At 34.8% G+C, this 25,610-nt stretch overlaps 2 protein-coding genes across 2 annotated transcripts; both read right to left on the bottom strand.

Moving 5' to 3' along the window:
• Positions 1-51: 51 nt before the first annotated feature.
• Positions 52-3,563, bottom strand: LOC113053634 (ubiquitin-conjugating enzyme E2 A-like). The gene is made up of 6 exons (XM_026218803.1): positions 3,407-3,563; positions 2,928-3,008; positions 1,993-2,018; positions 1,793-1,882; positions 1,366-1,454; positions 52-1,157 (listed from the first exon to the last, which is right to left on the bottom strand). Exons 1-6 carry the CDS (start codon positions 3,448-3,450, stop codon positions 1,029-1,031), a joined length of 459 nt encoding a protein of 152 aa, XP_026074588.1. The 5' UTR covers positions 3,451-3,563; the 3' UTR covers positions 52-1,028.
• A 1,747-nt stretch (positions 3,564-5,310) lies between these two features.
• LOC113053635 (ankyrin repeat domain-containing protein 10-like) lies at positions 5,311-24,740 on the bottom strand. Its single transcript, XM_026218805.1, has 5 exons — positions 24,346-24,740; positions 22,742-22,894; positions 20,113-20,204; positions 6,842-7,092; positions 5,311-6,746 (listed from the first exon to the last, which is right to left on the bottom strand). Exons 1-5 carry the CDS (start codon positions 24,535-24,537, stop codon positions 6,466-6,468), a joined length of 969 nt encoding a protein of 322 aa, XP_026074590.1. The 5' UTR covers positions 24,538-24,740; the 3' UTR covers positions 5,311-6,465.
• Positions 24,741-25,610: the final 870 nt, after the last annotated feature.

The following is a 25,610-nucleotide window of genomic DNA, read 5'->3' on the forward strand; positions in this document are numbered from 1 at the left end:
TACAGAGTAGGAAAGGATGAAGTAAGGTGTAAAGCATCAGGGATGCATTCCTCAAAAGGTATTTTCACCTTTTATTTAAGTATTTACAAGTGCTGGAAAATGAGATTGCCAACCAGTGCAAAATCTGTACACAAAATTCAGATGTGTTTTTACAAGAGATTAATAGAGGCAAGGACACACTCAGGCATTCATGCATGTAACAGGGCATACGTCTGCAAAGGGTTTGGAAAAAGACCCAAATACACCATTTCACTTGATTGACTGGACTTATGGTGCAAGCTATGAAAAGATTACTGCAGTTAATATGCATCTCTGGATTCTGGAGGATATTTTATAACTTTGAGTAACTTTGACCAGAAAATATACATTTTGTACTCCATGACATATTGCCAGTTTCTGTCAACAATAATTTGATACTTTATATAAATCCTCATGGCTGTCTACCAACATCTTGTGTGTTTTAAGTGTGTATTAGGGATGGTCACCACTCATGGAGTAGCATACTAACCCTCCTCTGGCAGAGCCAAGAAAAGCCGACTAAACCAAACGAATGCTAACCCTGAAAAATGGAAGAAAACCCTAAATTAAAAGGACACTTTAAACTGCTTTTAGAGTGAAACCATGATATTAAAATTGACAGCACCAAGAACATTTTCATCAACAATACTATGACTTAGATTAATGTCTCTTTGTAAGTCATTCATCCAGATTAGACTGCCTTGATTTTTTTTTTTTTTTTTTGAGATGCTTATGCATTTTGCAAAAAAGTACAATTACTGCATGTTCATGCCATATGCAAAATTAGTCAAGCATTATACACCAGAGGTATTTCCCCTTTCGATGATCTTAATGAGGCTTGACAATCAATCCAGGCAAAAATGTGGGAGAGAAATAAAACAGAAATCACAATCTTGCATGAGTAAAGTGCATAAAAACTTAAAAATGGAGATTTGAAAAACTATCCCCAAACAACAGAGCCAAACAAAAGGAAAACAATGTTTCAGTGAGAACATGGTTTGTAAATGTGGTCAACTGTCCCTCCAGCTCTGCTCTACAATCGCTGAAACCCGTTTCTCATATTCTCGTTTGTTTTCTTGATAGAGTTGTGCTGCCTGGCTGTTCGCAGGGCTATTGGGGTTTGGCTCATCTAGAAGGGACTACAAAGAGAGAGAAATCTAATTTTAGTCCTCAAGAGTATAACAAATAGAAAGCAAAGTGCAATTACAAGCAAAACCCAAATTTCACCATTCGCACTCTTTAATCAATATGAACATTCAAATTAGGCAATTCTCAAATTCAATAATGTCCACAGGCTACATGAAGCACTTTTGTTTCATATAAAAGGACTAGAAAACAATTCAATACCTGAATTGATGTCAGAATAGAAGAAACATCATAAGTCGGACTCCACCGATTCTGAAGAATATCTAGGCAGATGCTGCCATCGGCATACACTGAGAAAGACAGCAAGAGAAAATTAGAGCAGTAACTTTTAATGAAACTTTGAACATCTCCAGAATAAATAGCGTAATAAAATTATTGTCAAAGAAATGCATTAGCAAGCATAAACGTATGTACTATTTTTGCTAAAGCTTCATTAATAAACTATTTTGAGCAAAAAATATTTAATAAAAGCTTGCAAGGTACAATGAACGACAGAAATGAATTTAACAGCAGCAGATTGTCTGGGAACGTCCTACATGAGTAAACTATTGAGAGCATATTAGAGAATTGGCGTCAGATTGTTTTTGACAGAGCTTCTAATCAGAGACAAACAGGAAGCATCTCTCACCATTCGGATGAAACATTTTTGAGACGAACCGCACAGTTGGGGGCTTGTTTGGATATTCCTCCGTGAACTCAACTGTGAGTTTGAAAGTACCTTGTGTACAGAATAGAAACAACACTGTATTTTCAATTTCCATTAAAGGAAAAAATTTACACATTTTTTTAAACACATGCATTTAATCAAGTGTCTAGGTCGACACTTACCATCTTCAAAAGGTGTTCCCTCTGGACTGCATTAAAAAAAAAAAAAAACAACATCAATGAGAAAGCAATATTAAATGTCAAAGCCTCAAAGGTAGGGGGAAACAGACATGAAACGTTCACGTACAACATGTTGACCATGAAATCGAATAGACATGCAGCATTAGAGCACTGAAATATGTATACGTGTAGATTTTCACACTCTACCCTACAAAGATGTAAGATTAGTACGATTTTTATTTTTTTGAAAGCTTTTTTTTGAAGTCTTTTATGCTTACAAACGCTGCATTTATTTAATCAAATATACAACAGAACAGTAATAGTTCAATAATTACTATTTAAAATCTTCAAGAACCGGCTATTATAACACATCTCTTCCATCTTTATTTGACCCTCTAACTCTAGAACTCACTATTCTAATTTAATTCTTTAAAAAACACTAACACTAGGTTGCTCTATTCTATGTTTTTTTGTTTATTTATTATATTATTTAAAAGCCCTTGCTATGTGTACTGCGTTTAAACTAACTGAGACTTGTTATAGCACTTATATATCATTGCTCTTTTGTTGTTTTTGATTGCTTCCATTGTCCTCATTAGTTTGTCGCTATGGGTAAAAGCATCTGCCAAACGACTAAATGTAAATGTAAACTATTTATCATTGTGATGGCAAAGTTTTAACCGATCACAGTCTTTGCTTTATAAAAGTATTAACTTACTCAATAATTCTGCCAACACCAAACCTTTGAACAAGTCGCATAGCATCTATATGTATAATATGTAAGCATATCATTAATTCCCAACAAAATGTAAAGGTCTTTATATGTATATAGATTTTATAATCCGTTCATATTTGGAGGTTTTCGATGACTGTGGGAACTGCTCCACCTCGCTGCTGGTGACGCAGACTAGACTCGACCCGATTCTCTCTCTCCTCACCCGAATATAACCGCGTTCCACACCATGATGTTGTTCTCCGACGGAGCTCCACTGACCCCGGCTGGAGGATCCTCCTGGAGCCTGGGGACCAGCACAAAACACAATCAGATCCGTGTTACAGCGGCTCAATCACATTCACTGAAAAAGCGTGACTTCTGCTTATGAAAAATACTAGAAATGTACAAATATTGGATAAAATTGAAATCATAATCACATTCAGACAGGTCAAGCTTGAATAACTTCTCTAACCGGCTCAGACTAGCCAGCTAGCTCATAAACTAAGACTAATGTAGAGTTACTAAGAATACCCACGATGTAAACAGGCAATGTGATACTACCGACAGACTATTGAATGGCGTGTTTTAATCGTTATATCGTGTTTGCTAAGCGGCTGTCGAACTGGGCGATATGAAGCTAACTAAGCAAGCTAGCAGCTATTTCACCAAACCAAACACATCTACCGTTTAACAGCTACTCACCGCTTAAAATCCCGCATGAGTCGCCTTCTAGCTGGAGTTGACATCTTTAAACTACACTAAAAAAATCGTCAACGATTATTTTTAGAGCTCTAATTATAAATCCTAAGGCGACTGTATATACCAAAACACTGATGATTAATATTTTTTTCTGAGTACAAGACGTCTTTTCACGAGACACGGCTGTACTATATGTCCCTCACAGGGTGTTATTTGCGACTGGAAATACAAAACATCAAACAAAATGTATATAAATCGATATTGTGTTTTGTTTTTAAATATATAATAATGCTTATGGCCGGAATTCGTTTGAAATATTTATGGTTTTAGAGAAATAATTCAATTCTTCGCCTGAAATGTTCGTCTCTGACTACGTAAATGGCACAAACGCCCCTATTTCCTAGCCGTTGGTACGGTCTCAGTCGGAGGAAGAGGCTCGATGACGTTTCTGTGGGAGGAATGAGGTCAGTGTCCTCCTAGCGGCGAAGCGCGGGAAGTGCAAGAAGCGACGACCTTACTGCACTTGGACGCGAGAGATATTTCTTACAGGTGTGTGTTAAGTTTTTATTAACTTTCTCAACGATATATCCGATAAAAGTCAGGAGGAGGGAAGTTAGATATTGTTTTTTTATAATTTATAAGAGGGTAGAGTAGTTTAGAAGTGGGTGGACTACAAAATAAAACCAAATATGTCATCACTACGATACATTCTCCAAGAAGAATATAAATGGAGGTGGAGATTGTGAGTAAAAAAAAAAAAGAAAAAAAAAATTATTCAGTAAATTCATCAGCCAGTTTATTCACACACATCTCTAACTACTATGTATAAGAAATAGTCAATAAACAGTTATATGTGTAGGCACTATTAATACAGTGAATGTCCTTACAAATAATGCATAAAAACGTCCTGCCTCTGGGATTCTCCAACTAAATGGAATAACACAAAAATTGAAAATTGCAATTGTTTTTCTTTTCTTTTTTTTATACAACACAAATACAAATACAGTGTTCCTTTCAAATGATATGCACTTAAAGCAATTCAGTACATTCTATATGGATATATTAAGGCATACGAGTCTGGATGGGACATCCTAACACCCATGGTAGAGGTGCATGGTGTTGAAGGTGATGTGGTCATACTGCTCCTCTACACTGACTGACTTGCGGTGCTCAATCTGACTGCTGGCGTCCTCCATGTTCTCAGACATATCTCCAAAGCCATTTATATGCCCCAAATGAAGACCATTGTCAAAGTAACCAGGATGCTCAGAGACACCCACATTCCCAATATGATCATCGTGCATCAGGTCACCCGCACTGAAGTGCTGCACAGGAAAGCAATGTCCGTTTAATGGGAGTCCTGCTGTTAAAGAGAACACATGAATTATAATTCATTAAAGAAAGTTGAAATACCTGTTTTTGTTTTGCACAACCATTTTCATCAAGTTTAGGTTTTTGTATTGTTAGTATCCTTTTGTGGGCATTTAACAGATATTCTGTAACTTGTTCAGTTTATAGGGTTTTCAAAATCACCCATCAAGTTCGGTTTACATAACATGATTATATCTGAACATCTGAACCTGAGATTTAAGTCCACATTGCTTAGCTCTACAAAAACATAGCACTGGCAAACTGCCACACATTAGCTTCAACATGACACAGTTTGCCTTATGATTTAATATTCCTTCAATTTAAATGACAGGGATTCATTCTTAATCTCATTTATGTGAAGTGTTGAAGCAGCACAATAGTTAATGAAGTAGCAAACCACCAATACATGGTGATGATGCATGCGTGTTATATTTTAATCTACGAAAAACAGTATCAAATGAACACTTGCAATTGGTTTCTGTTTTGCTAACATGCTTTTAGAAACTATTCATATGTACAAATTCAAGAGTCAGCGCTGTTTGTTAAATGAGAACATTTAATGAGTATAGAAATTACATTTCGCATCCATTTTAGGCATCCTGTTACTTGACATAAACAGTATATTTTAATATCAATATCTCAATCTCTGTGTCACACATAGCCGGTGTTTTAATGAGCAATTATAGTAAGATGTTCTTTGTAATTCTGAGTAGGAAATGATGCATTATTCAATATGCAGTGCAAACTTTCTGGCATCTGTTCTGTGTGAAAGAATGATTTTTAGATGAATTTATAGAAAGTACAATGCAATCAAAGAATCACCTTTGTCTCAATACATAGCTCTTACCATATTTAATTAGTTTAGCAACAGCAAATATCTTCTACACTAAATATGAAATGCTATGCAAAACATTAGCTGGAAATAGACTTTTACCCTCATACAATAACCTGACCGATGAACACTTGAGACTGCAGATTCAATAAATTTAGTCAAAAAGGTTAAATCTGTGATTGAATAGCACCTAGACTTTCTTAAAAGAACAGGTATGAAAGCTGCAAAGCCAAGGTTTGTAGATGCACTTTATACATTCATCATTAGATATGCTTTGGCAGAACAAGAGAATTAAATGTTGAAGAAAAAAAAAGGAAAATAAAATGCACATTTTATATTTTTAACATGGACATATATTTATAAACACACACAAACTTGGAATCGTGTTTTTTTTTTCTTTTTTTGCAACTTAACAGGAAAATAAAGTCATTCATATCCAAAGTATTAACCAACTTCCTAAACCAAAATCCAATGTTACAAAACTCAAGGTCAGGAATTTTGCTGGGCAAATGCAATTCACTGCAAAATCAGTGTTGTACTAAGACTAAAAAACAAAAACAAAACACTGACATACTTTACAAGTATAGATTTCTGGGCGTAAAAACAGACTCATTACATTATGCAACTACTTCAGTAGTAGTAGGGAAGTTACTGTGCAAATCGAAACTCAACATGTGCTCCTACTGAGCAAAAGACAGTTTAAAACAAAGTTCATACCACCAAAAGATAAAAGGACAGGGTGGTATGAGCAACTTATGATCAAATGCTTTATACATACGGTGTGTACCAAATTAAACTATTTTCCCTCCCAGACACACATCATCAAAAAGAGCTTGAATTTCAGCCAAGGCAAAGGCTCCTACAAATAGGCATAGGAGTTAGTGCAACGACATGGTATCTGCATGGAGGTCACGGTGAAGACCTCTGACTCTTTGTGGACTGGAGAGGACGAGCTCTCCATTCGGACAGCCAGGTCCTGCTCTGGACTGATGTAGCCATTGGAACCCAGAGGCAGGGATCCATTTAAGGGTCGGTTCCCACCTGGGGTACTCAGCGCTTGTCCAAACTCCATGTGCATGTTCTCCATCTGGTCTTCTCCGCTGGATCCGTTTACTCCATTCATCGGCTGATAGCCGAGATCTGCAATGACACATTCACGTTAACAAGTGGCGACCCAATGCAGTATCAAAACTGTTCATCATACGAATGTCTTTACATTTTCATTCAAGACTTACCATCTTTTCTGGCCTTTTTAATTAGATTAGACTCCATGCAATCCAGAGACCTCTTTCGGCTGGGAACCCCATTAAGGATGCTCCGCTCTTGGATAAGCTTGCGGTCCCCAAAACACACAAAGCCATTGTTTGAGAACACATTAAGCTGATTGAGCTGCTGGTTCTGGGCATTGGAAAGCAGTTGGGCACACTCTTCAAAGCCCTGGGTGAGAGCTAGGTCAGCGGCGGTCAGTCCACTAGAGTTCCTCATGCTGCGCAATGATAAAATTAAGGTGTTAGCACTGCCCGTCTAGACTAATGTTTGCAAAGCACTCACTCACACACACACACACACACACACACACACACACACACACACACACACACACACACACACACACACACCCTTTCTGTATTTCATATCCTAAATTATTAGTGCAGTTTTTGAATACAAGTTAAAGAAGAAAAAAAAACTGTACAAATCATTGAACATCTAAACTTTAAAGACATTAATAATATTGTGAGGTCTCAACTGCAATAGAAAATGAAAAAAAAAAAAAAACTATTGAAGCATACACACAAAAAACACGATATATGAAGAAATACAAACAACCATATTTCCATTAAAGTACACAAGAACAATTGAGAAGAGGTTTGTCAATGCTGAATGCTTCTTCCAAGAATTCTCTTCAACTCAACAGATGAACTGGACAGATGATTTATTAAATCATTTTCAAAACCAAGTAAAAGAATGCCACTCCAGAACAAACTGTAAACACAGAGGCAATAAGAAGCTAATAACTGTAGACAGGAGAATGTCTTCTTAAATCTGTGGCCGGACCAGGAAAATATCACACCAATCTTCTGATTCAAATTATATCCTCAATCCTCAAGTGGTTTTGATGAACAGATCTTCATTTTTATGGTTAAAAGAGGACATCTTGGAACCGAAAAAGGCAAGCGAGACCTGATCAGGAAATTCTTCTTTAAACAATTGAAGATGGAAATAGTAGAAGAGGTTAAAGAGAACCGCATCCGGGCTTCTTTAAGAGAAAGATTTAATCCAGTGGTCAACGTCGATACCATAAAGCATTCACGGGTCATGTGAGATTCATACCTGGGTAAAATCTGACATGGAATCAGGAGAGGATTAAGAGTGTGTATTTGGCATCAACAGTCATTTTCTATTGCAGTGAAGAAAACAGAATACATGAATGAACAAAATCTAGGGCAAGATAACAGCGTTTACACTTACCCCTGGAGCTCCTGCTAACACGTCTACCACGAATGCAGTGAGAATACAGAAATGTGACTCTTGGCAGCGCGATACAGTAAATACACACAGACTAACCTCAGAAAATCCTAAATAATTTACAAAAGGCACCAATAATATGTTAACTTTTTTAATTTGGGTTATGCTCTCTCTTATAAGCAAACACGTGTATCTTTCTAAGTCTATTTTTTGAGTAACTGCCAGCATTTGCTGCACTCTTTATTTTTATTTTTTACAAGCAACAACCAAACTTGATCATGGCTACATACAAAATCTCATATTTCTCTGAGAAGATGAGGAACAAACTTTGCATATTTTCTAAACTCTATGAGTATGTTCTATATAATCTGAATGTGTGTTGGATGAATGATATCCAGACGTATTTACACTCAATATGTTGTTATTATGGTAGTTAACATTACTTCCATTAACAATTCCTCTTCTGTGGCCTTATGGGATAAGCTGATGAGGTGAATTGTGTGTTTGATTAGAAAGTGTTTGGAAATGTGTTCTGATGATGTGCCTGCAGAACAGTACAAGAATAGTACATCAATAGCACTGTGCAGAGAATATATATATCTGAGGAACAAGCAGTTCGCTGTGAGGACATGATGCTTAGGTGCAAAGACCTTGGTATTTTAATTGGAAAGAAGGAAAAAATGCTGGCATTTCATGAATCTGCAACATCTTTTCAAAAAGCATTTCATAAATATTTCACATTTAACATATAATATATATTTTAACAATGCACAACATTAATTTTTGTAGCTAGCTATATAAGCCAATCATCATTAGGTAACAATCATTAAATGCACTGTACAATTTAACTTATTTTCTGTATGCGCTGCCACTGAGTGACATTCACAAAGTAAGGGGTTTGCTTTCGGCTTTAGGAAAAGGTTTGTTCATTCATGGATTCATTGCAAAAAAAATTATAATCACAATAATCATTTAGACATGTTTTTTGTTTTAATTTCTAACTAGATAACACTCCATACACACATTCATTCCAACACATAAAGCATGTTTATAATCAAACATTTAAAAATAATACAATTTCCAGCAAATAAAGTAAAAATCAAACTTTTTTTTTTTTTTTGGACCCTCCCCACTTATTCCTACCCAAATCTGAAGAAAAATATGAATGCTTCTCAGATGTTCTGATGTCAAAAAGACATTTGTAACAAACAGTTCAGAAGGTGCGTGTCCATCCTGGCAGGCCTCAACTGAAAATGAACCTCTTAGGTGCAAGAAATCTGAAATAATTACCAAAACAAACACAATGATCATATGGACAATCGATTAATAGTTCACACTATCCACTGTTGTTTATGGGCTTGATTCTGTGAGTGACTATTTCTGTTATATACATAGGAAAAAACACAATTCAGATTAATTTGTTCACTTTGCTCCTCAAAATGTATGGGCTTTAAATTTGTAAACGACACTAATAGGCATTCATATTATAATCACATACATATTATTATCACAACTCTCGGTAAAAATTACTTTAATGAATGATAATATATAATATTATTTATATAATATGCATATATAAATAAATATAGCATAAGACTCAATAATTGTAAATATCACAGATACTATGTTGCTCAAAATAACAGTAATATTGTTTTTGCACATGTCAGTTGTTTTTAAAATGCCAGAAACTGTTTTATTTACATTTTGTCCACAGAGTTAGATGAGATTTCTAGCACCTTTAATAAGAGATCCTTTCAGTTTATGTAAACATTAAAATATATTTGAACAGGAAAACTTAAGCTGTTAATTTACTTTGACTATTTAGTTAACTTGCTTTTACTTGAGTTGGGCATTTGCTTCTTAATTCGCATTAATTATCTAAACTAAATATTTGGATATTTTTTTATGGAAAAATTCTCAAAGGCCATTGGCCTTTGGCTCTGAGGACCAAATATCCTCATTTTTGGTGAACATTTTGACTGTTAAGGTTTTGTTCTTTTCTTTACTTTTATCAGGGGAGAGTGAGGATTGAGACATTGCCTCCTCAAAATACTGGATGTAAAACAAAAAGCTAAATTATAATAATACAGAATACAGTACAAAAATAAAAGAACGGCAATGTTACAAAATATAACATTTAAAAAATTTATAAATCAGTCATTTTCCAAAAGAAACATTGTCCAACAGCGACACCAGCATGTTAAGTTACAGCAGGAGTCTGTGTCTCTCTCGTCTCCCCTGAGCCCACTGAGTTTTAACAGACCCCCCTAAAGTGTGCCGTGAGTTTGGTGGGGGGTCATTGAGAATGAATGGGGGAAAGTCACATAAGATGAGGCAATGCCTCCATCGTGATATGATTGGATATGACTGGTAATATTTTTGGCTGTGATTGGTTCATGTGATAAATCCCGCCCCTTGTGTTCGTGTGCATTCGCACATCAGTCTGAATGAACAACATAATGTTGTTAATAGAGACATAAACAGCCCACACACTCAGATATAATAAAACATGATCTATGGGAGTTTTTAGTTAGTAATCAATAAGCTTGGTGAAATCTCAGAATCTGTGACCAATATTTACATAGTTTGATGATTTAATAAAATAAAAAAATAAAAAAACTGTTAAAAGTTAACTACTAAAAAGAATAGCTGAACATAAGTTCAAAAATTTAATATATTGTTTGAATTGTTACTGCCTTGAGTTATTATTCTGGAATAAATGTTAATGCTTTAAACACAGAAAATTTAACTGGGACAAGAATTTATATATATATAAAAAAAAAAAGGTTAGGGTGAGTAAATGACGACAGAATTTACATTCTGGAAGTAAACTAATCCTTTATTTAAATACCCCTGCCCTAAATTATCATTCTGTGTGTGTACAGAATACAGGAATCAGTCTGCAATTTGCCATCATGCGGCTATAAACAAGAAACATCGATGCTAACAGTTGATAAAACAGTCAATGAAAGAATTATTAGCAATTGTACATCTTTCTTTCTTCCTTTTTCATTTTTAGTAAACTGCTGTCAAGAGACGTGTTTTGTTTATGCTTGTTCAGATGTTGCATTAGACATGTGCCGATATTACGATATATTACAGTAATAAACATGCACAATATTGTTAACATGGGGACTTCAAAATACAGTGAATCATTTTTTATTACAAATTATTCAGATTTTTTGAATGCATTTTAACTATACTTTTCCCATCGACTGGTTAAAATGCACAACACCGCTGTACTCTTTGTCTAAGAGTAATGAGCATGCTGACGTAAGCAAGCCCAACACAGAGGAGAAGCACCAAATCACACCCTAAACCCTCCCGGTCCTGTTCATCACATCACTAAATACTTGAATACTTAGACTTAAACCGCTTTTTAATCTGGACTACGACATGCCCTTGATATACAGTGTTATCAAGAAGACACGTCATCAATCCAGACGTCGGCCATATTGACAGCACTGAACGTAATTACTGCTGCTGAAAATGGTCAATTATTGTTGTGTTTTGGGCTGTACTTATAAGTTGGACTGGGAAAAACATGAATTATTCTTATTATGAAGCTACTTATACCATTGTATTTAAAACTATGGAATTGCATATTAAAGTGTTTGTTCACTCAAACATTTTAATAACCCTTATGTCATTGCAAACCTTTTGTTTATCTTCAAAACAAAAAAGATGACATCTTAATGAAACCTGATATTAAGTCCCTCCATTAAAAATCCTGGGAAACAGAAGCTGAAATGTGCTTGCTTGACACACAAGCTTTATTCTCACGCAGCAAGCATGCACAGTTGAGCTTCTGCGCACCATACTGTATCTTCTTTATGTGTGTGCACGGATCAGTGTTTGTATGTGAACAAAAGGATTAATCATAAAGCAGTCATTTATTTTTAGGAGAATTGCATTACTTGTAAAAACTATTTAGGGTCTTTTCGAGTGTTAAATGTCTTGGTGGAATGGACTTTCAATGGAAATTTCTTTATCAATAGCTGCATTTGTGTTTCAATGATGAACAAAAGTTTGAAACGACATAAGTGAGAAACTAATGACAAATTTCTTTCTTTTCTTTCTTTTTGGTGAACCATCCTTTTAACATCTCCAGTTTTTAAATCTAGACAATATCAGATGATATTATTAGAAAAAAAAGTAAGGTTTACATACACACATTAGACCTGCCAGGTTTGCCACTGTTTCCCGGTAATCACTGTGACAAATGAACATTTCACTTGTTTTATTTAAATAATGAAACGGAAGCATTCATTCATTTCTTCATTCCTGATATGCTTTGCTACTCTCTTTTTTTCCTTCATAGATTCCCTTCCATTGGTTGAGCCCTGACACATAACTTCCTGAGCATCAGACCATGCTTACTGTGGACGAGACTAAGAAGGGGCTGATTAGACCTGTCCAACAGATACGTCCTATGGTTAGTCTACAAAAAAAAAAAAAAAAAAAAGAAACAACAACAAAACAAACATTGAAATTAAATGGGAAATTAATATACATCAGCTGCATTGATTTAGGGCATAATTAGCAAAGCATGCAGGTCAAAACACTAGATCTAATAATATTAATTATAAACAAACAAAAAACTTTGTCTTTTTTTAAAGTTCAAAATGTCCTATCAGTTAAAACCAATCACCGCATGAAATACCTCAACAGTTTGCCAGTGTGTTGATACTGAAGGGAGCGATAGTGAGAACACTCCTAATGCCACAACAGTGCAGTTTCGTTGAGGGAACTTGGAGTGAGTCAGCAGTGTCTATTTGGAATGCTCTCCCCCTTTTCTAGGATTACTTGAAAAAGTCAAGTCATTTCGAATTCAATAGCTGCAAAAACATTGAGAGGTGTAGACGTTCTCTAGAATTTTGCCGTAACAGTTAACAAAATGCAATCTCCATTTCTTTTGTCATCATGCCACTTTCAGAAGGACAAAGGTGACAGATGATTCATAAAAGAACATGTTTTATCATAGTGTAATCATATATCATAGGCTAACTTCTACAGGCGACATTGTAAATACAAACAATTTGTCTATGAACAAAGTCTTAGAATAAATAATGCAGACAGGTTAAAACAAAATACTAGTAATGCTATTCATATGCTGATATTTAAGCCTATGCTTTACCCTGTTGTCCTTTACTATAATGCTACCTTAACCACACTTTCTCCTGCCGGACTTTTGGATCGAGGGCTTTGGGAGACTGATGAAAAACAAAAAGCATGAAATCAAAAAGGGTCTGTTTTTAAATAGTTTATAGCAAACTGTAAACAGTATTTTCCCCATTTCATGATAATGAAATGATAAATGATTGATGGTTCAACATGTCAGAGTTGCGTGACATGACTTATTCATGACATATTCTTTTTAAGTACTTTTGGTGCTTAAATAAGTTACATTTATGCATTAAGGAAAGTTAAACAATTTATAAAGAACATTGGGTCAAATCTGGTAATTTCAATTGGATGTTTTATTTGAAGCCTCTCCGCTAGGTAATAAAAAGAGATAAAGACTAAGTGTACACTTGAAGCTGTGTAAATCACTGGTAAAGAACACAAGACACTGAAAAACATGAATTTGTTGAAGTGTATGCTAAACCAACATGAGACCCAAAAGATAGATGTGCAAAACATTCAGTATCACAGAAAGAGAGAGAATAAAAAAATAAAATAAAATGTGGCAAAGCACATTTCTTCAAAGGACTTGGCTATTTGAACTTGAGTCGACTTGTCTGGTGAAGATGAAATTATTGAAGACATTTCAGTAAAGAAAGAATCAGGATTTCAGTGAGAAAATGTTTATAGTCTGTCCATCCATCAGTTAACTGGGGAAGTATTTCCATTAACAACAGAATCAAGAAACTCAGGTAACAGCGAGACTGTCGGGAGAAGTCCAATAGAAAAAGAAGAACATATTCAGAGGTAGATACACCTTTGTGCAGTTGATGCTTGAGGATTCAAGTAGAATTTGGAAGAACTCCATTTTGACTCTCTTAAGAGATTTTTTCGGGAATTTCAAACTGAATAAGCTATTACATTTGCAATTAAAATCTAGATCTAGTTTCCTGGGATCTGGAGGAATAGTTTCGGCAACAGGGCAATAAACTAATGTTTGCTTCTTGGAAGTTCCTTTGTCTTCTCAATGCCATTCACATTATTTTGGTTTCAGTCCAAGAAATCTTGAAGGAATATAACTTCTGGACATCACAATGAAATGGTGCTCCTTTGACAACTTTTTAGGTAGGAATATGATGGTACTGTCAAGCTTCCAGAGAATACTTTCATTGGTGGCTGACGTGTTTTTTCCAGAAAGAAAGGTATCAGATGGATTCAGGTCTCAAGAAATCAATTAAAGAAAAAAATAGAAATGCGTAGAGAGGAAACAGATAAGACATCCATCATGTCATTTTTCCCTCATGCAGATCTTGAAGAAATATTACCGTATTACTGCTTCTCAACTAAGAATAGTTCTAGATTTGTTAAGTGTATAATATTGGGAATACTGTGAAGAGGAGAATTTTTATTTTTATTTTTTTTATTTTTCTGGGAGTGAAGAAGTTTAAATACATTTTTACAATACAAAATAAAAACCCAAAACCCTCGCTCCTCTCAATCCCCTTACTAGGCCTATATTATAAAATCCTGTTATTTTAAACCTTCTCTTCTGCTTTGAATGGGTAAATCTGAAACACTATAGCTGTCATCGGCTTTAATACTGACTGGGGCTTCAGTGCCACTACCACTGAAAGACTTAAAAACATTGTTCATACTGCCATAAAAACAAACATTAACAATCCTATTCGTCTGGTTGCAGAAAACACATTTCCTCACCACCTCAAAAGCATTTCCAATAGGGCAATAAAGACAACTGAACATTTAAAAACAACCCTAGATCCCCAAGACCAAAATTCTTCTCATTCCTCATTTTGAATGCCACGTTAATTATGGATAAAGCAAGTCATTCATATTACTTCTTGAAAATAAAAGTTTATCAAGAGACATATACCTTTATATACTTTAGATAGTAGGTAGGTACTGGGATGTATATGTGTTTGAATGCAACAGTGGTTGAATTAGCTGTTTAAGAAGTTTTTTTTATTTTTGGTGTCTTCCTGGACAACTATTTGAAACACTTCAAGTGTTTGAGGGGTTCTCTCTTTTTCCTTAACACAAGGCCATAAACTAGTCAATCTAAAGATGAGCTAAAACGCAAAAAAATAGTCTCTTACATATCATACACAGTACAGACCAAAAGTTTGGAAACACCTTCTCATTCAAAGAGTTTTCTTTATTTTCATGACTATGTAGAGTCACACTGAAGGCATCAAGGGCTATTTGACCAAGAAGGAGAGTGATGGGGTGCTGCGCCAGATGACCTGGCCTCCACAGTCACCGGACCTGAACCCAATCCAGATGGTTTAGGGGTGAGCTGGACCTCAGACAGAAGGCAAAAGGGCCAACAAGTGCTAAGCGTCTCTCGGGGAACTCCTTCAAGACTGTTGAAGACCATTTCAGGTGACTACCTCTTGAAGCTCATCAAGAGAAAGCCAAAAGTGTGCAAAGCAGGAATCAAAGCAAAAGGTGGCTACTTTGAAGAACCTACAATATGACATATTTTCAGTTGTTTCACACTTTTTTGTTATGTATATAATTCCACATGTGTTAATTCATAGCTTTGATGCCTTCAGTGTGAATCTACAATTTTCATAGTCATGAAAATAAAGAAAACTCTTTGAATGAGAAGGTGTGTCCAAACTTTTGGTCTGTACTGTACATAAGTACAATTTTAAATTGTGATGTCAATTTTCTATGAAAATATTATACTCAGAATAACATCAACTGACAAAATCTTTCTCTATATATATATATTAAGTACTAACTGGAAGTGAAATTAAATGCAAAGCCAAATGGTTGCTTTGTATTTTTAATGTGCTGTGTAAATAACTACTAGATGACAATAACAGAATGCAGTCTTCTAGTCATTTGGATAAGTTTGCACATAACTGTAAATGTTCTTTTTTTCATACAATGTACAAATTATCTAAATAGTTTTATTGCACAACTTTATAATAAGTTTACATTTGTTAACATTAGTTACTGGATTGGGCATCCTGAACTAAAAATGAACAACGCAAGAACAGCATTTACTAATCTATGTGAAAGATAATTAATATACAAACACCATTTTTATCCTTTCAAGTTGTGTACATTAATGTTAATGTATTAAGGACACAAACGAACAATACTAATTGTATAAATTATCATTAACACTGATTCATAAATTATTAATTTAATAAGAATTTTTGCATCACACCACAAAATGTTTATTGTAAAGCGTCAACAGTTTTAATGAATGGCATTCAAATAATGTTACAAATGATATTAACGTCTGTTATGCTGACCATAACCATATGGCATTCAAAAGAGGAGAAAATCGTCTGCGAGGGGATTTTGCAGTTGTAGTTGTAGTGAGACCAAGAGCCTGTAAGAAACACTATCAAGCCCATCACTGTCCCTGCTGTTCCACAAAACACATCGCACCTCTGCTTCCCAAAGTAGGACTTTGTTTGACCTCAGTCAACAGATGGCTGAGCATAGAAAACACTTTATAAAGCATAAAAAAACACATGAATTACTAACCATACAATGGATTTTAGACTTGCATATTTCATCTGGTTTAAAAAGTCATAAAAGTCAAAATATATTTAATGGCATTTTCGTCACTAATGGAAGTGTTGGTTTCATGTATGTGTCTCTGTGGAACATCAGATCATTTCCAGTTATTCAGTATGTCTTATATCATCATTCAAGTATTGCCTCCATGAATTCCCAAGTGGCATTTCTCATTGTCAAGAGATATGAAACGACAAGAGTCATTTCTCCAGAAAGAGCAACAAGAACGCTCCTGCACCACAGTATGTGTGTGCTCTCAACTCAATACACACACAAGTTTATACTTGTATAGTTATACCTTGTTGCAACATCCTGGAGATCTGTTGGCAAAATTATCAACATTAATAATGCAAGAACTTCCTTCAGAATCCCTCTGCAGAGTCAATATCATGTTTTATATCAAATGCTGTGTTTATTATCTTGAATCGAAATTATCTAAATCCTGCACAAGTTGTTGGAGAACAGTATTTCAAGTGGGTCTACACATGCATATGGGGTAGGACAGTTAGAGATTTCCAATACTGCTCCATGAGGGCCAGTTTTCTACAGTTGATATCGATTCCACAAACATTTAACAAGTTCTGATTAACGTGATTCTTCTTCTACACTAGATGTCACCCTCTTATTTACCTTGCATCTAACAATGGAAACCTTAACATGGAGATGCTGTTGACAAGAACAAAGCAATATGCCTGATTTGCAATGCTGAGGTGAAAGGGTGTAGTAAAACTACAAATTTGCAGAAGCGTTTTTATATCACGCATAGGGCGCTATGATTTCTGTGATGAATGAATGGTGCAGGCGCTGAAGCACACATGATGCTTATGATATTTTCAGCCTCTGACGTCAAATATCATCTCCAGAGCTACTCTTCATGAGCATTTTACCATTTAATTTGAGAAAAACTACCATCAAATCACATGTACAGCATCTGCAAGTTCTTCACAGCAACCCATCAAAATAAAAGTTTGGTTTAACTTGAAGAAACTGTGACAAAAATATATCACTATCATGCAGTAGAATGTAAGACTCAATACTACAACTACTACTAAATAATAATAATAATAATAATAATAATAATAATAATAATAAAGTTTTCTTTTTTAAAGGAATTATATATATATATATATATATATATATATATATATATATATATATATATATATATATATATATATATATATATATATATATATATACACACACATATATTTAATTTTAACAGTAAGCCTGTTGTGCTGCACTTTGTTTGCCCAAATAATTTGTAAAAAAAAAAAAAAACAGATTTAGGAATCCAATTGAATCGAATCGAGAGCCTGCAAATCAGAATCAAATCAAATCAGAATCAATACCCAGCCCTGTATAAGATTAGCTAAAACCTTTCAGTCAGGCGTGTTCTGGCAGGCTGAAACTAAATGTTGCAGGAAAGTGGCCCTTTAGGAGCAGGACTGGACACCCCTGGCATTTGATGAACACTATATGTATAGAGATGTGGCTACTACTTCCCCAGGTTTTCTGTTTGCAAAATTTCACAATCAAACAGAGCTGGTCATCTATGTTCTTGCATTATTTTTTGTTAAAATTGAAATAGAATACAGTATTTTGACAGCTTTAGATTACTAGAAAGAACTCAAATAAAAAATAATACTGATATCACAAGGGATATAATGACACTGCAGAGACATTTTGAATGGAGCTCAATTCCCCTTAGACACCATCGGTCTCACACACTTCATTTCACCTTATCTCTCAACAAGGAAAATACCCTTAGCACAGGGACAATGTCAAGATGCTTTTTACAATGCTTTTGAGTTGTGAGGAAATGTGCAACAGTTTGCAACCTTGTAATGGCATCACATTTAAAATCAAAAAGTGAAGGAAACAAAAAGGATATTACCTCCGCACCTCACAGGGGATTATAGAAGACATGATAGAGATCATCACATTACTGAATTCAGAATACATTTCACATTTAGGCAAAATCAAGCCAATAAAACCAAATCTGGTCACAACTTTCAGAAGAGCTCCATCAAAATAGATTTCAAACTGCATTGAGTGTATCAGAGTCACAAGTTCAACACTGAATCTAGAGTTAGATCAGTTAATATCACTTAATGCGTTAAGTATCGTGATCTAATAATGAACAATACAAGAACAGCATGTATTCATCTTGGTTAATGTTCATGTTTAAATATACTAAAATGTACTAAATTAACATGCCAGACTGTATAATTATTCATAATGCATTATTAACAAACAAACTAACACTGAACCATAATATAATTATAAATTAACATTCAATTAATAAACGCTGCAAAAATGATGGTCATTGTTAGTTCATGAATCATGATACATAATTCATTAATGGCTGCCATTTTTGTTGCCCTGTCAAGATGGACCAACTTAAATATAAAAAATCTTAATAACAATAATAATAATAATAATAATAATAATAATAATAATAATCAAGTGCTGTCAATCTATTACTCACGATTAATTGCATCCAAAATAATACATGTGTGTATTGTGTATATTTATTATGTACATATAAATACACACACATGCATGTATATAAATAATCAAGAAAAATTTTGTTTTGTTTAAATATAAAATATTAATATTTATATATAATATAAATTATATTTGAATATATATATATATATATATATATATATATATATATATATATATATATATATATATATATATATATATAAAAATGTTTTTAAATATATACATGTGTTTGTGTATTTATATATACGTAATTATATGCATTAACTGTGATTAATCGTTTAAAAGCACTAATCTAAATAGTAATTTTTTTATATATATAAATCATAAAAAAATTATAATAATAATTTAGCTAAAACTTTGACTTAACATAATTTTTCTATTTAGGATTTTAATGAATGTGATATGCACACATCCATTTATTCAACATTTGCCAAGTCATGATTAACAAAACCCCTTAAAATTGTAGGTACAAACAGTAACAGCTTCTCTTTCATAGCATAAATCTTTCAATTATCGGTTAAAAGCATAATAAAGAGAAAACAAACATAGCTGACATTAATTTGTAACTCATCATGCAGGTTTTCATATCAAGTGAAAATGTGAGATTGAAAACCAGTCAGATTTCTACCACTCAGGACAACAGGGTGCATGTGTCTAAAGAAAAAGGGTAAGGAAATCTCAGCTCCCGTATTGTCTTGCAGTAGAAGAAATGAAATATAAAGCTTTATAATCGAGAGAATCAATGTTTCTGTTTTGATGGAGCCCTTCTTAAATGAAGCACCAGCGGGGCATTTGGGTCAGAGAGAGACAGAGTCAGAGAGAGCAGCAGTTAGAGAGGACTTACTCTGCCTTGGCTCCCTGGACCAGGAGCGTGTTAATGCAGTCAATGCTGCCGGCACGGGCCGCTTTGTGGAGGGGGGGTTCTCCAACATAGTCCTACAAGACAGAGAGAGAGAATCTAAAGCATCATGCAGCTGGGAGCAGGACTGCCACGGCTCTGAAACTTAGTCTTAAGATTATTCCTCACAATTTATTAACATTTGCATTGTTTTGCTTCTGTCCATTACAGTATAATCCTAATACACACACACACCTTATAAAATCATCATTTATTCATAATGAACTTGGAATCAGTTAATAATGATTCAATTATGATGATTCCTTTAAGACTTTATAAACTAATTACACAGGGGAATAATTATATTATTACTATCTGAACATATCATAATCGTACGTAACATGCACATAATATGTTTTGAGTATTTACACTGGTGTAAAAGTTTCTGGATGTGTTTGTTTCGAAAGTCATCTCTAATAGCTGCATTCATTTTAACATAGACGAGTGAGACTCAAAATATTCATATGATTTAAAAAACTATTTGAATATATTTTCTGTGATGCTAAGATGAATTTTCAGCATCATTACTCCAGTCACGGCTGTCAAATGAAGTAATTTATATTACAGCTATTTAATATTTGCTTAAAATTCCATATGTGCATGACAATATTTATTTAAAATTATATAATAATCGTGTCAGGCCCATCCAAGAAGAAACTTATTTATCTATTAGAAAAAGCCAACTCTGCAAAGTGTTATTTAAGCACTATTTATTACTATTATTAATTATTATAATAATAAATATTACGGTTGCACTTTATTTTACAGTACGTGTCCTAACATGTACTTATAGTGTACTTACAGTGTATTTATCTAAGAAACTTCTGGTAATACAAGGTAACTACATGGGGTAGGTTCAGAGTTAGTACCTAGTTATTACATAGTTAATTATAAATGTAATTACTATAATATGTACATAGTATGTACACGAGGAAAAGGACTGTGAAATAAAGTATTAATTTTAATGTAAATTTTAGTACTTTGTTATGTGGTTTTGTGATTTTAATTATTTGCTTACATTTCTATTTAGCTTTATTTCAGTTTTAGATTTGTCTTCATCTTAATTAGCTAGTTGTAAAGGCAACATTTTGAACAAGTTTATTAGGTTTTCCATCTAATATTTGATTTGATTTCAGCTGTTTCAATGGTTTTTAACATTATTTGTTATCCATCACAACACTGTGTCTGCAGACTCCCCAGAATATGGAGGCTTTCGCCAAATAACTAGAACGCGAAAGTGCAATCTCTCCATCACACATCCCAGCATCATCATCATTTATTTAGGAGCTGGTGGATCGGCCGGCTGAAACATTCACCCTGACAGAAGGCTACAGTAACGTCTTCAGTAAAATCAGCCAGCCGTTTCAGCAAGATCACTGATTCACGGCAGAGGAATGTGGGTCAGACTCATGCTACATTCATCTGAGCAGTACAAGACTGGGTAAGAGAGAAGTCGATGGGACTTAAATGATTTATGTTGATCCGCCTGAGCCGACAGGGATGAGGGTCTAGTCTAGATTTGAAGAACACAGGTTATGTAACAGTGGCCTAGTAATCTAATTTCTCTGCTGTAAAACACCAGTCAATGGTGGGGGCGGAGAGTATGCTTACGCGCTGATGGGGATTTCTACATTCTGCACACATGAAAACACAACAGTGATGCAGTACATATACAGACATGAAGGGGAAAGTCTGGGTTATCATCACAAATGAGCACAGGTTTAAGCCAAACTTCAGAAATACCTTCAAAAGGGAAAACTGTGGGGGTCGGCGGTATGGCCAAACACTTAACTAAAGGTAGAAACTTTTATTATAAAAACAAATTCACAAGATGATTCAGAAATCATGCACATGGCTTGTCCATAAAACATAAATGATACACAGACAAAACATCACACAACTCTAAAATAAGGCAGAAAATAACACTAAAAATGTACCTTATAACAAAAATGAGAAGAAATTATGTGTATACAAAATAATGCTGTGTTAGGAACATCATTTTACTGTTGTTAACTGTAAATAATGACCATTTTTATTAATTATTTCACAATAAAATGACACATTATGTAATTTTAGACCATTTACAGTTTTAACCATATATGAGATGGTAACTTAATGTTAATGAGGTTCTTACTGCAGCACTTTGTTTGTTTTTGTAAAGATGTAATTTATTTGCACATTAAGTATTTGGCATTAAATTGGACGGTATTTTAGAATTAATTAACATATCTGCAATGTTAGACTATTTACAGTTTTTAAACTAAAACAACATGGTAACGACTTTTTACTGCGGCATTTTTACACTTATTTTTTATATTTAATGCATTTCAAATTAAATATATTATTCATTATTCAGTGCACAAAATGCTTAGCAGCTTAATGTCACGTAACACTTGAGGAAAAAATAAACAATATAACTTTAATAAAACCGATAATACAACATCTGATCTCTTGCTCTGTTTTCCCACATAACTTCACGCTTGTTCAGTCTCACATGTAAATAAAGCCGTTCTGCATGCTCACCTTAAATATGAGTGTGTCTCATATATAATCTCATATCACAGTGAAGTCTTACCTGTCTGTTTATATCAGCTCCGGCCTGCAGCAGCCAGAGCAAGCACTGAGGATGACCCCCGAAGGCAGCAATATGAGCAGGAGTCTGGGCAAACCGAGAGGTCACAGAGTTCACACCACATCCCACCTGCACCAGACGCATGACACACTCCAGCTGAGACAGGAGACAGGAGAGGATGCAGGGAAAAGTGCCTTTCATTAGTGCTCAACTGAGAGAGGCTTTACAATATGTGTGTGTGTGTGTGTGTGTGTCACTTCCTGTTATTCATCTACTCTACAGTGCCATAAATCCTTCTTTTCTAGACACTCCCATGCTGACATTACACTGATCCAGATAAAGCCAACAGCACACGGCGAGTGGGAGTGGCACCAGAAACAGAGAGATTTATAGCTTCCTCGTGACTATTTTAATAAGTCATATCAGATTTGCCATAATTCAACTGGAAAAAATCTAGTTTGACCTAAAACCATGTTGATCAAGCTCACACAGAGGACTTTCCCTCTAAGTTTGACAGGCTAAAATGCACACATCCTATGGAGCTTTAAAAGTCAATGCAATGCAGAAAATGCTTTCCTTTTCAGTAATTCACTTGTAAAAATAAGCAGAGGGTTTGGTGTTAATGTCCCATTCTTCACCGGTTAGGTAACTTCAAGATGTCTGAGAATACACCTCATCAGCTACATAACAGAGAATGTAGCTCTTTAGAAAGAGAGAGAAACCTGAAATTCAACATCATAACCCGAGGAAAGACTACAGCCACATGTGGCAATGAAAAACGTCACGACTTGTAAAAACTCTGACACAATACGCCCACACGTGCGAGGACTCTTAAGAGTCGATTCTTTTAGTGAATCAAAAACATTGACTGAATGAGTGAAAGTAGTCAAAACTGAAATGAACCAAGAACTGCTACTATGTTTCATCTAATTACGCTTCTAAAACAGGTCTGAATAACCGGGTTTAGAAGCATAATTAGATGAACAACGTTAATACAAATTAATAAATGTCATATTTTTGTTCGTTTAGCATTATATTTTTTATATATTATTGAATAGAACGATAATTTTTAGCACTTAAAGTTACTAACTAAAAATTGTAAAACCATTTATTAAGGACGCCTTATATCGCCTCTGTTGATATTGAAGACGACCTCATCATTTTTTATCTTTAACTAATGAATTTCTTTGCTATAAATATTTAAATATAAACGAATCCATAACGTATTTTACAATTTATCTTCGGCTCTGTATTGCTCTTTTACAATCACCATGGATATATAATCGCAAGACAAGCATAGAAAAGGAAAAATAAATTAAATGGAGGGAACAAGGCAAACCCGTCTGAATGTTTGCGCAACGTTCAACTAACGCTGGATCAACAGTGAAGTCAGATAATCATTTGCACGATCCCATTATCATCTTCTGATGCGGTTTGAGTGTCACTGACGAATAACTCAACATCGTTAAAGATTAAAGAATAAATTAGATGCAATGCATTGCATTTTATTAATGAGAGTAACAAATGGTTTTATCTGGTAGGATATTTGCGTGCACACTGTAGATAATAAATTACACATGCTGCTTATAAATGAGCTCATTATGTACCTTGCCGAAGTGTGCAGCCCAGTGTAGAGGAGTCCACCCGTAGAAAGAGTCCTCCACGGCCAGCTGATCTGCGCTGCACTGAAGGAGCGAGCACAGCGCGTCCACGTCTCCATCTCTGCACGCGCGGTGAAGAGGGAAGCGGGCATTCAGCACCTCCTCGCTAGAAAACCCAGACTCCAGTCCCACCGACATTAGTGCTCAGCAAAAAAAAGGCTCGCTTTTATAAATACGTGGAAACAAGAATCGTCAGGAAAATGGTGGACTTCACGATGTCTGCTTTCATGAAGTGCGCCGCCCAAACAAAGCGCATGCAAAGAGGAGGCGAGGCTAGACGAGACACTTGCGCTGAAGAACCGAAACTTCCCACGAGACGAGAATAGCCCAAACCCGACATGGATCAGGTGAGAATCGGGACTGGAGCTACGCATGCTCACTTACAATGTGAGGGTACCCTGAAGCCCGAGACGGATCGCTCGAGACTGATGCGCATGCCCACTACAAAATAGACGCAGCACGAAACAAAACAAGAGCATCAAATGAAAAAGTAGACATATTTTGAAGCGTCTTATTTTTCAACGCGGATGTAGGCCGTTTTCTGTGAATGTGCAAGACTTCCGGTACATTAGCCGCTGTTTGCACTACAAACCAGTGTGTTCATAATTAAGTGCACACATGATAATAAATTAATTAAAAACTTATGATAAGAAACAGCAATTTGCATTACCTAGAATCAAAACTAGTTGTTTTGTACCTGCTTAAAATAGCTAGAAGCAGGTAACACCGGAAGACAGACACATACAATTGATCTGATTTTATACAACATGACCTTTTTTTTCTTATTATTCACCAGGTCACGATACAACCCTATTTTAGTGTAAAAATGGTGACTACTTAAGCTCTGGGATGTTTAGTAATTATTACACACATTATTATTAACACAAAGAATCTCCTGTTAGAAAACGCATACAAAGAACCTTGCTGTCATAAGAATAATCAATGCATTTAAACAGATTGTAACTAATTTTGTATTAAGAAAAGGTATATGAGGTAGGAATTTAACAAATAAAAAGCTTCCCACTCTATGCTTTTTAAAACATATAAACACTGTGAGGATGAGGACTAACGATTCTTTTCAAACTTAACACATTTTGTATATTCCTTCTCCATTTGATTAAATAATAATAATATTTCTACTCTGGTAACACTATTTTAAGGTGTCCTTGTTACACGTTAAATGTACTATACATATTATAATAACAATTAAT

The sequence above is a fragment of the Carassius auratus genome, chromosome 34 (assembly GCF_003368295.1).
Source record: "Carassius auratus strain Wakin chromosome 34, ASM336829v1, whole genome shotgun sequence".
Lineage (NCBI taxonomy): Eukaryota > Metazoa > Chordata > Actinopteri > Cypriniformes > Cyprinidae > Carassius > Carassius auratus.

What these genes read in the sequence shown, in the direction of transcription:
- LOC113053635 (XM_026218805.1), bottom strand. Translation starts at nt 24,537, where the DNA reads ATGTCGGTGGGACTGGAGTCTGGGTTTTCTAGCGAGGAGGTGCTGAAT. An exon ending in GTCCAGGGAGCCAAGGCAGA is followed by an intron (nt 7,093 to 20,112) that starts GTAAGTCCTCTC and finishes ATCATTGCGCAG; the next exon opens with CATGAGGAACTCTAGTGGAC. An exon ending in TAAAAAGGCCAGAAAAGATG is followed by an intron (nt 6,747 to 6,841) that starts GTAAGTCTTGAA and finishes GTGTCATTGCAG; the next exon opens with ATCTCGGCTATCAGCCGATG.
- LOC113053634 (XM_026218803.1), bottom strand. Translation starts at nt 3,450, where the DNA reads ATGTCAACTCCAGCTAGAAGGCGACTCATGCGGGATTTTAAGCG. An exon ending in TGGAACGCGGTTATATTCGG is followed by an intron (nt 2,019 to 2,927) that starts GTGAGGAGAGAG and finishes TTTTTAATGCAG; the next exon opens with TCCAGAGGGAACACCTTTTG. An exon ending in AAAAATGTTTCATCCGAATG is followed by an intron (nt 1,455 to 1,792) that starts GTGAGAGATGCT and finishes TGTCTTTCTCAG; the next exon opens with TGTATGCCGATGGCAGCATC.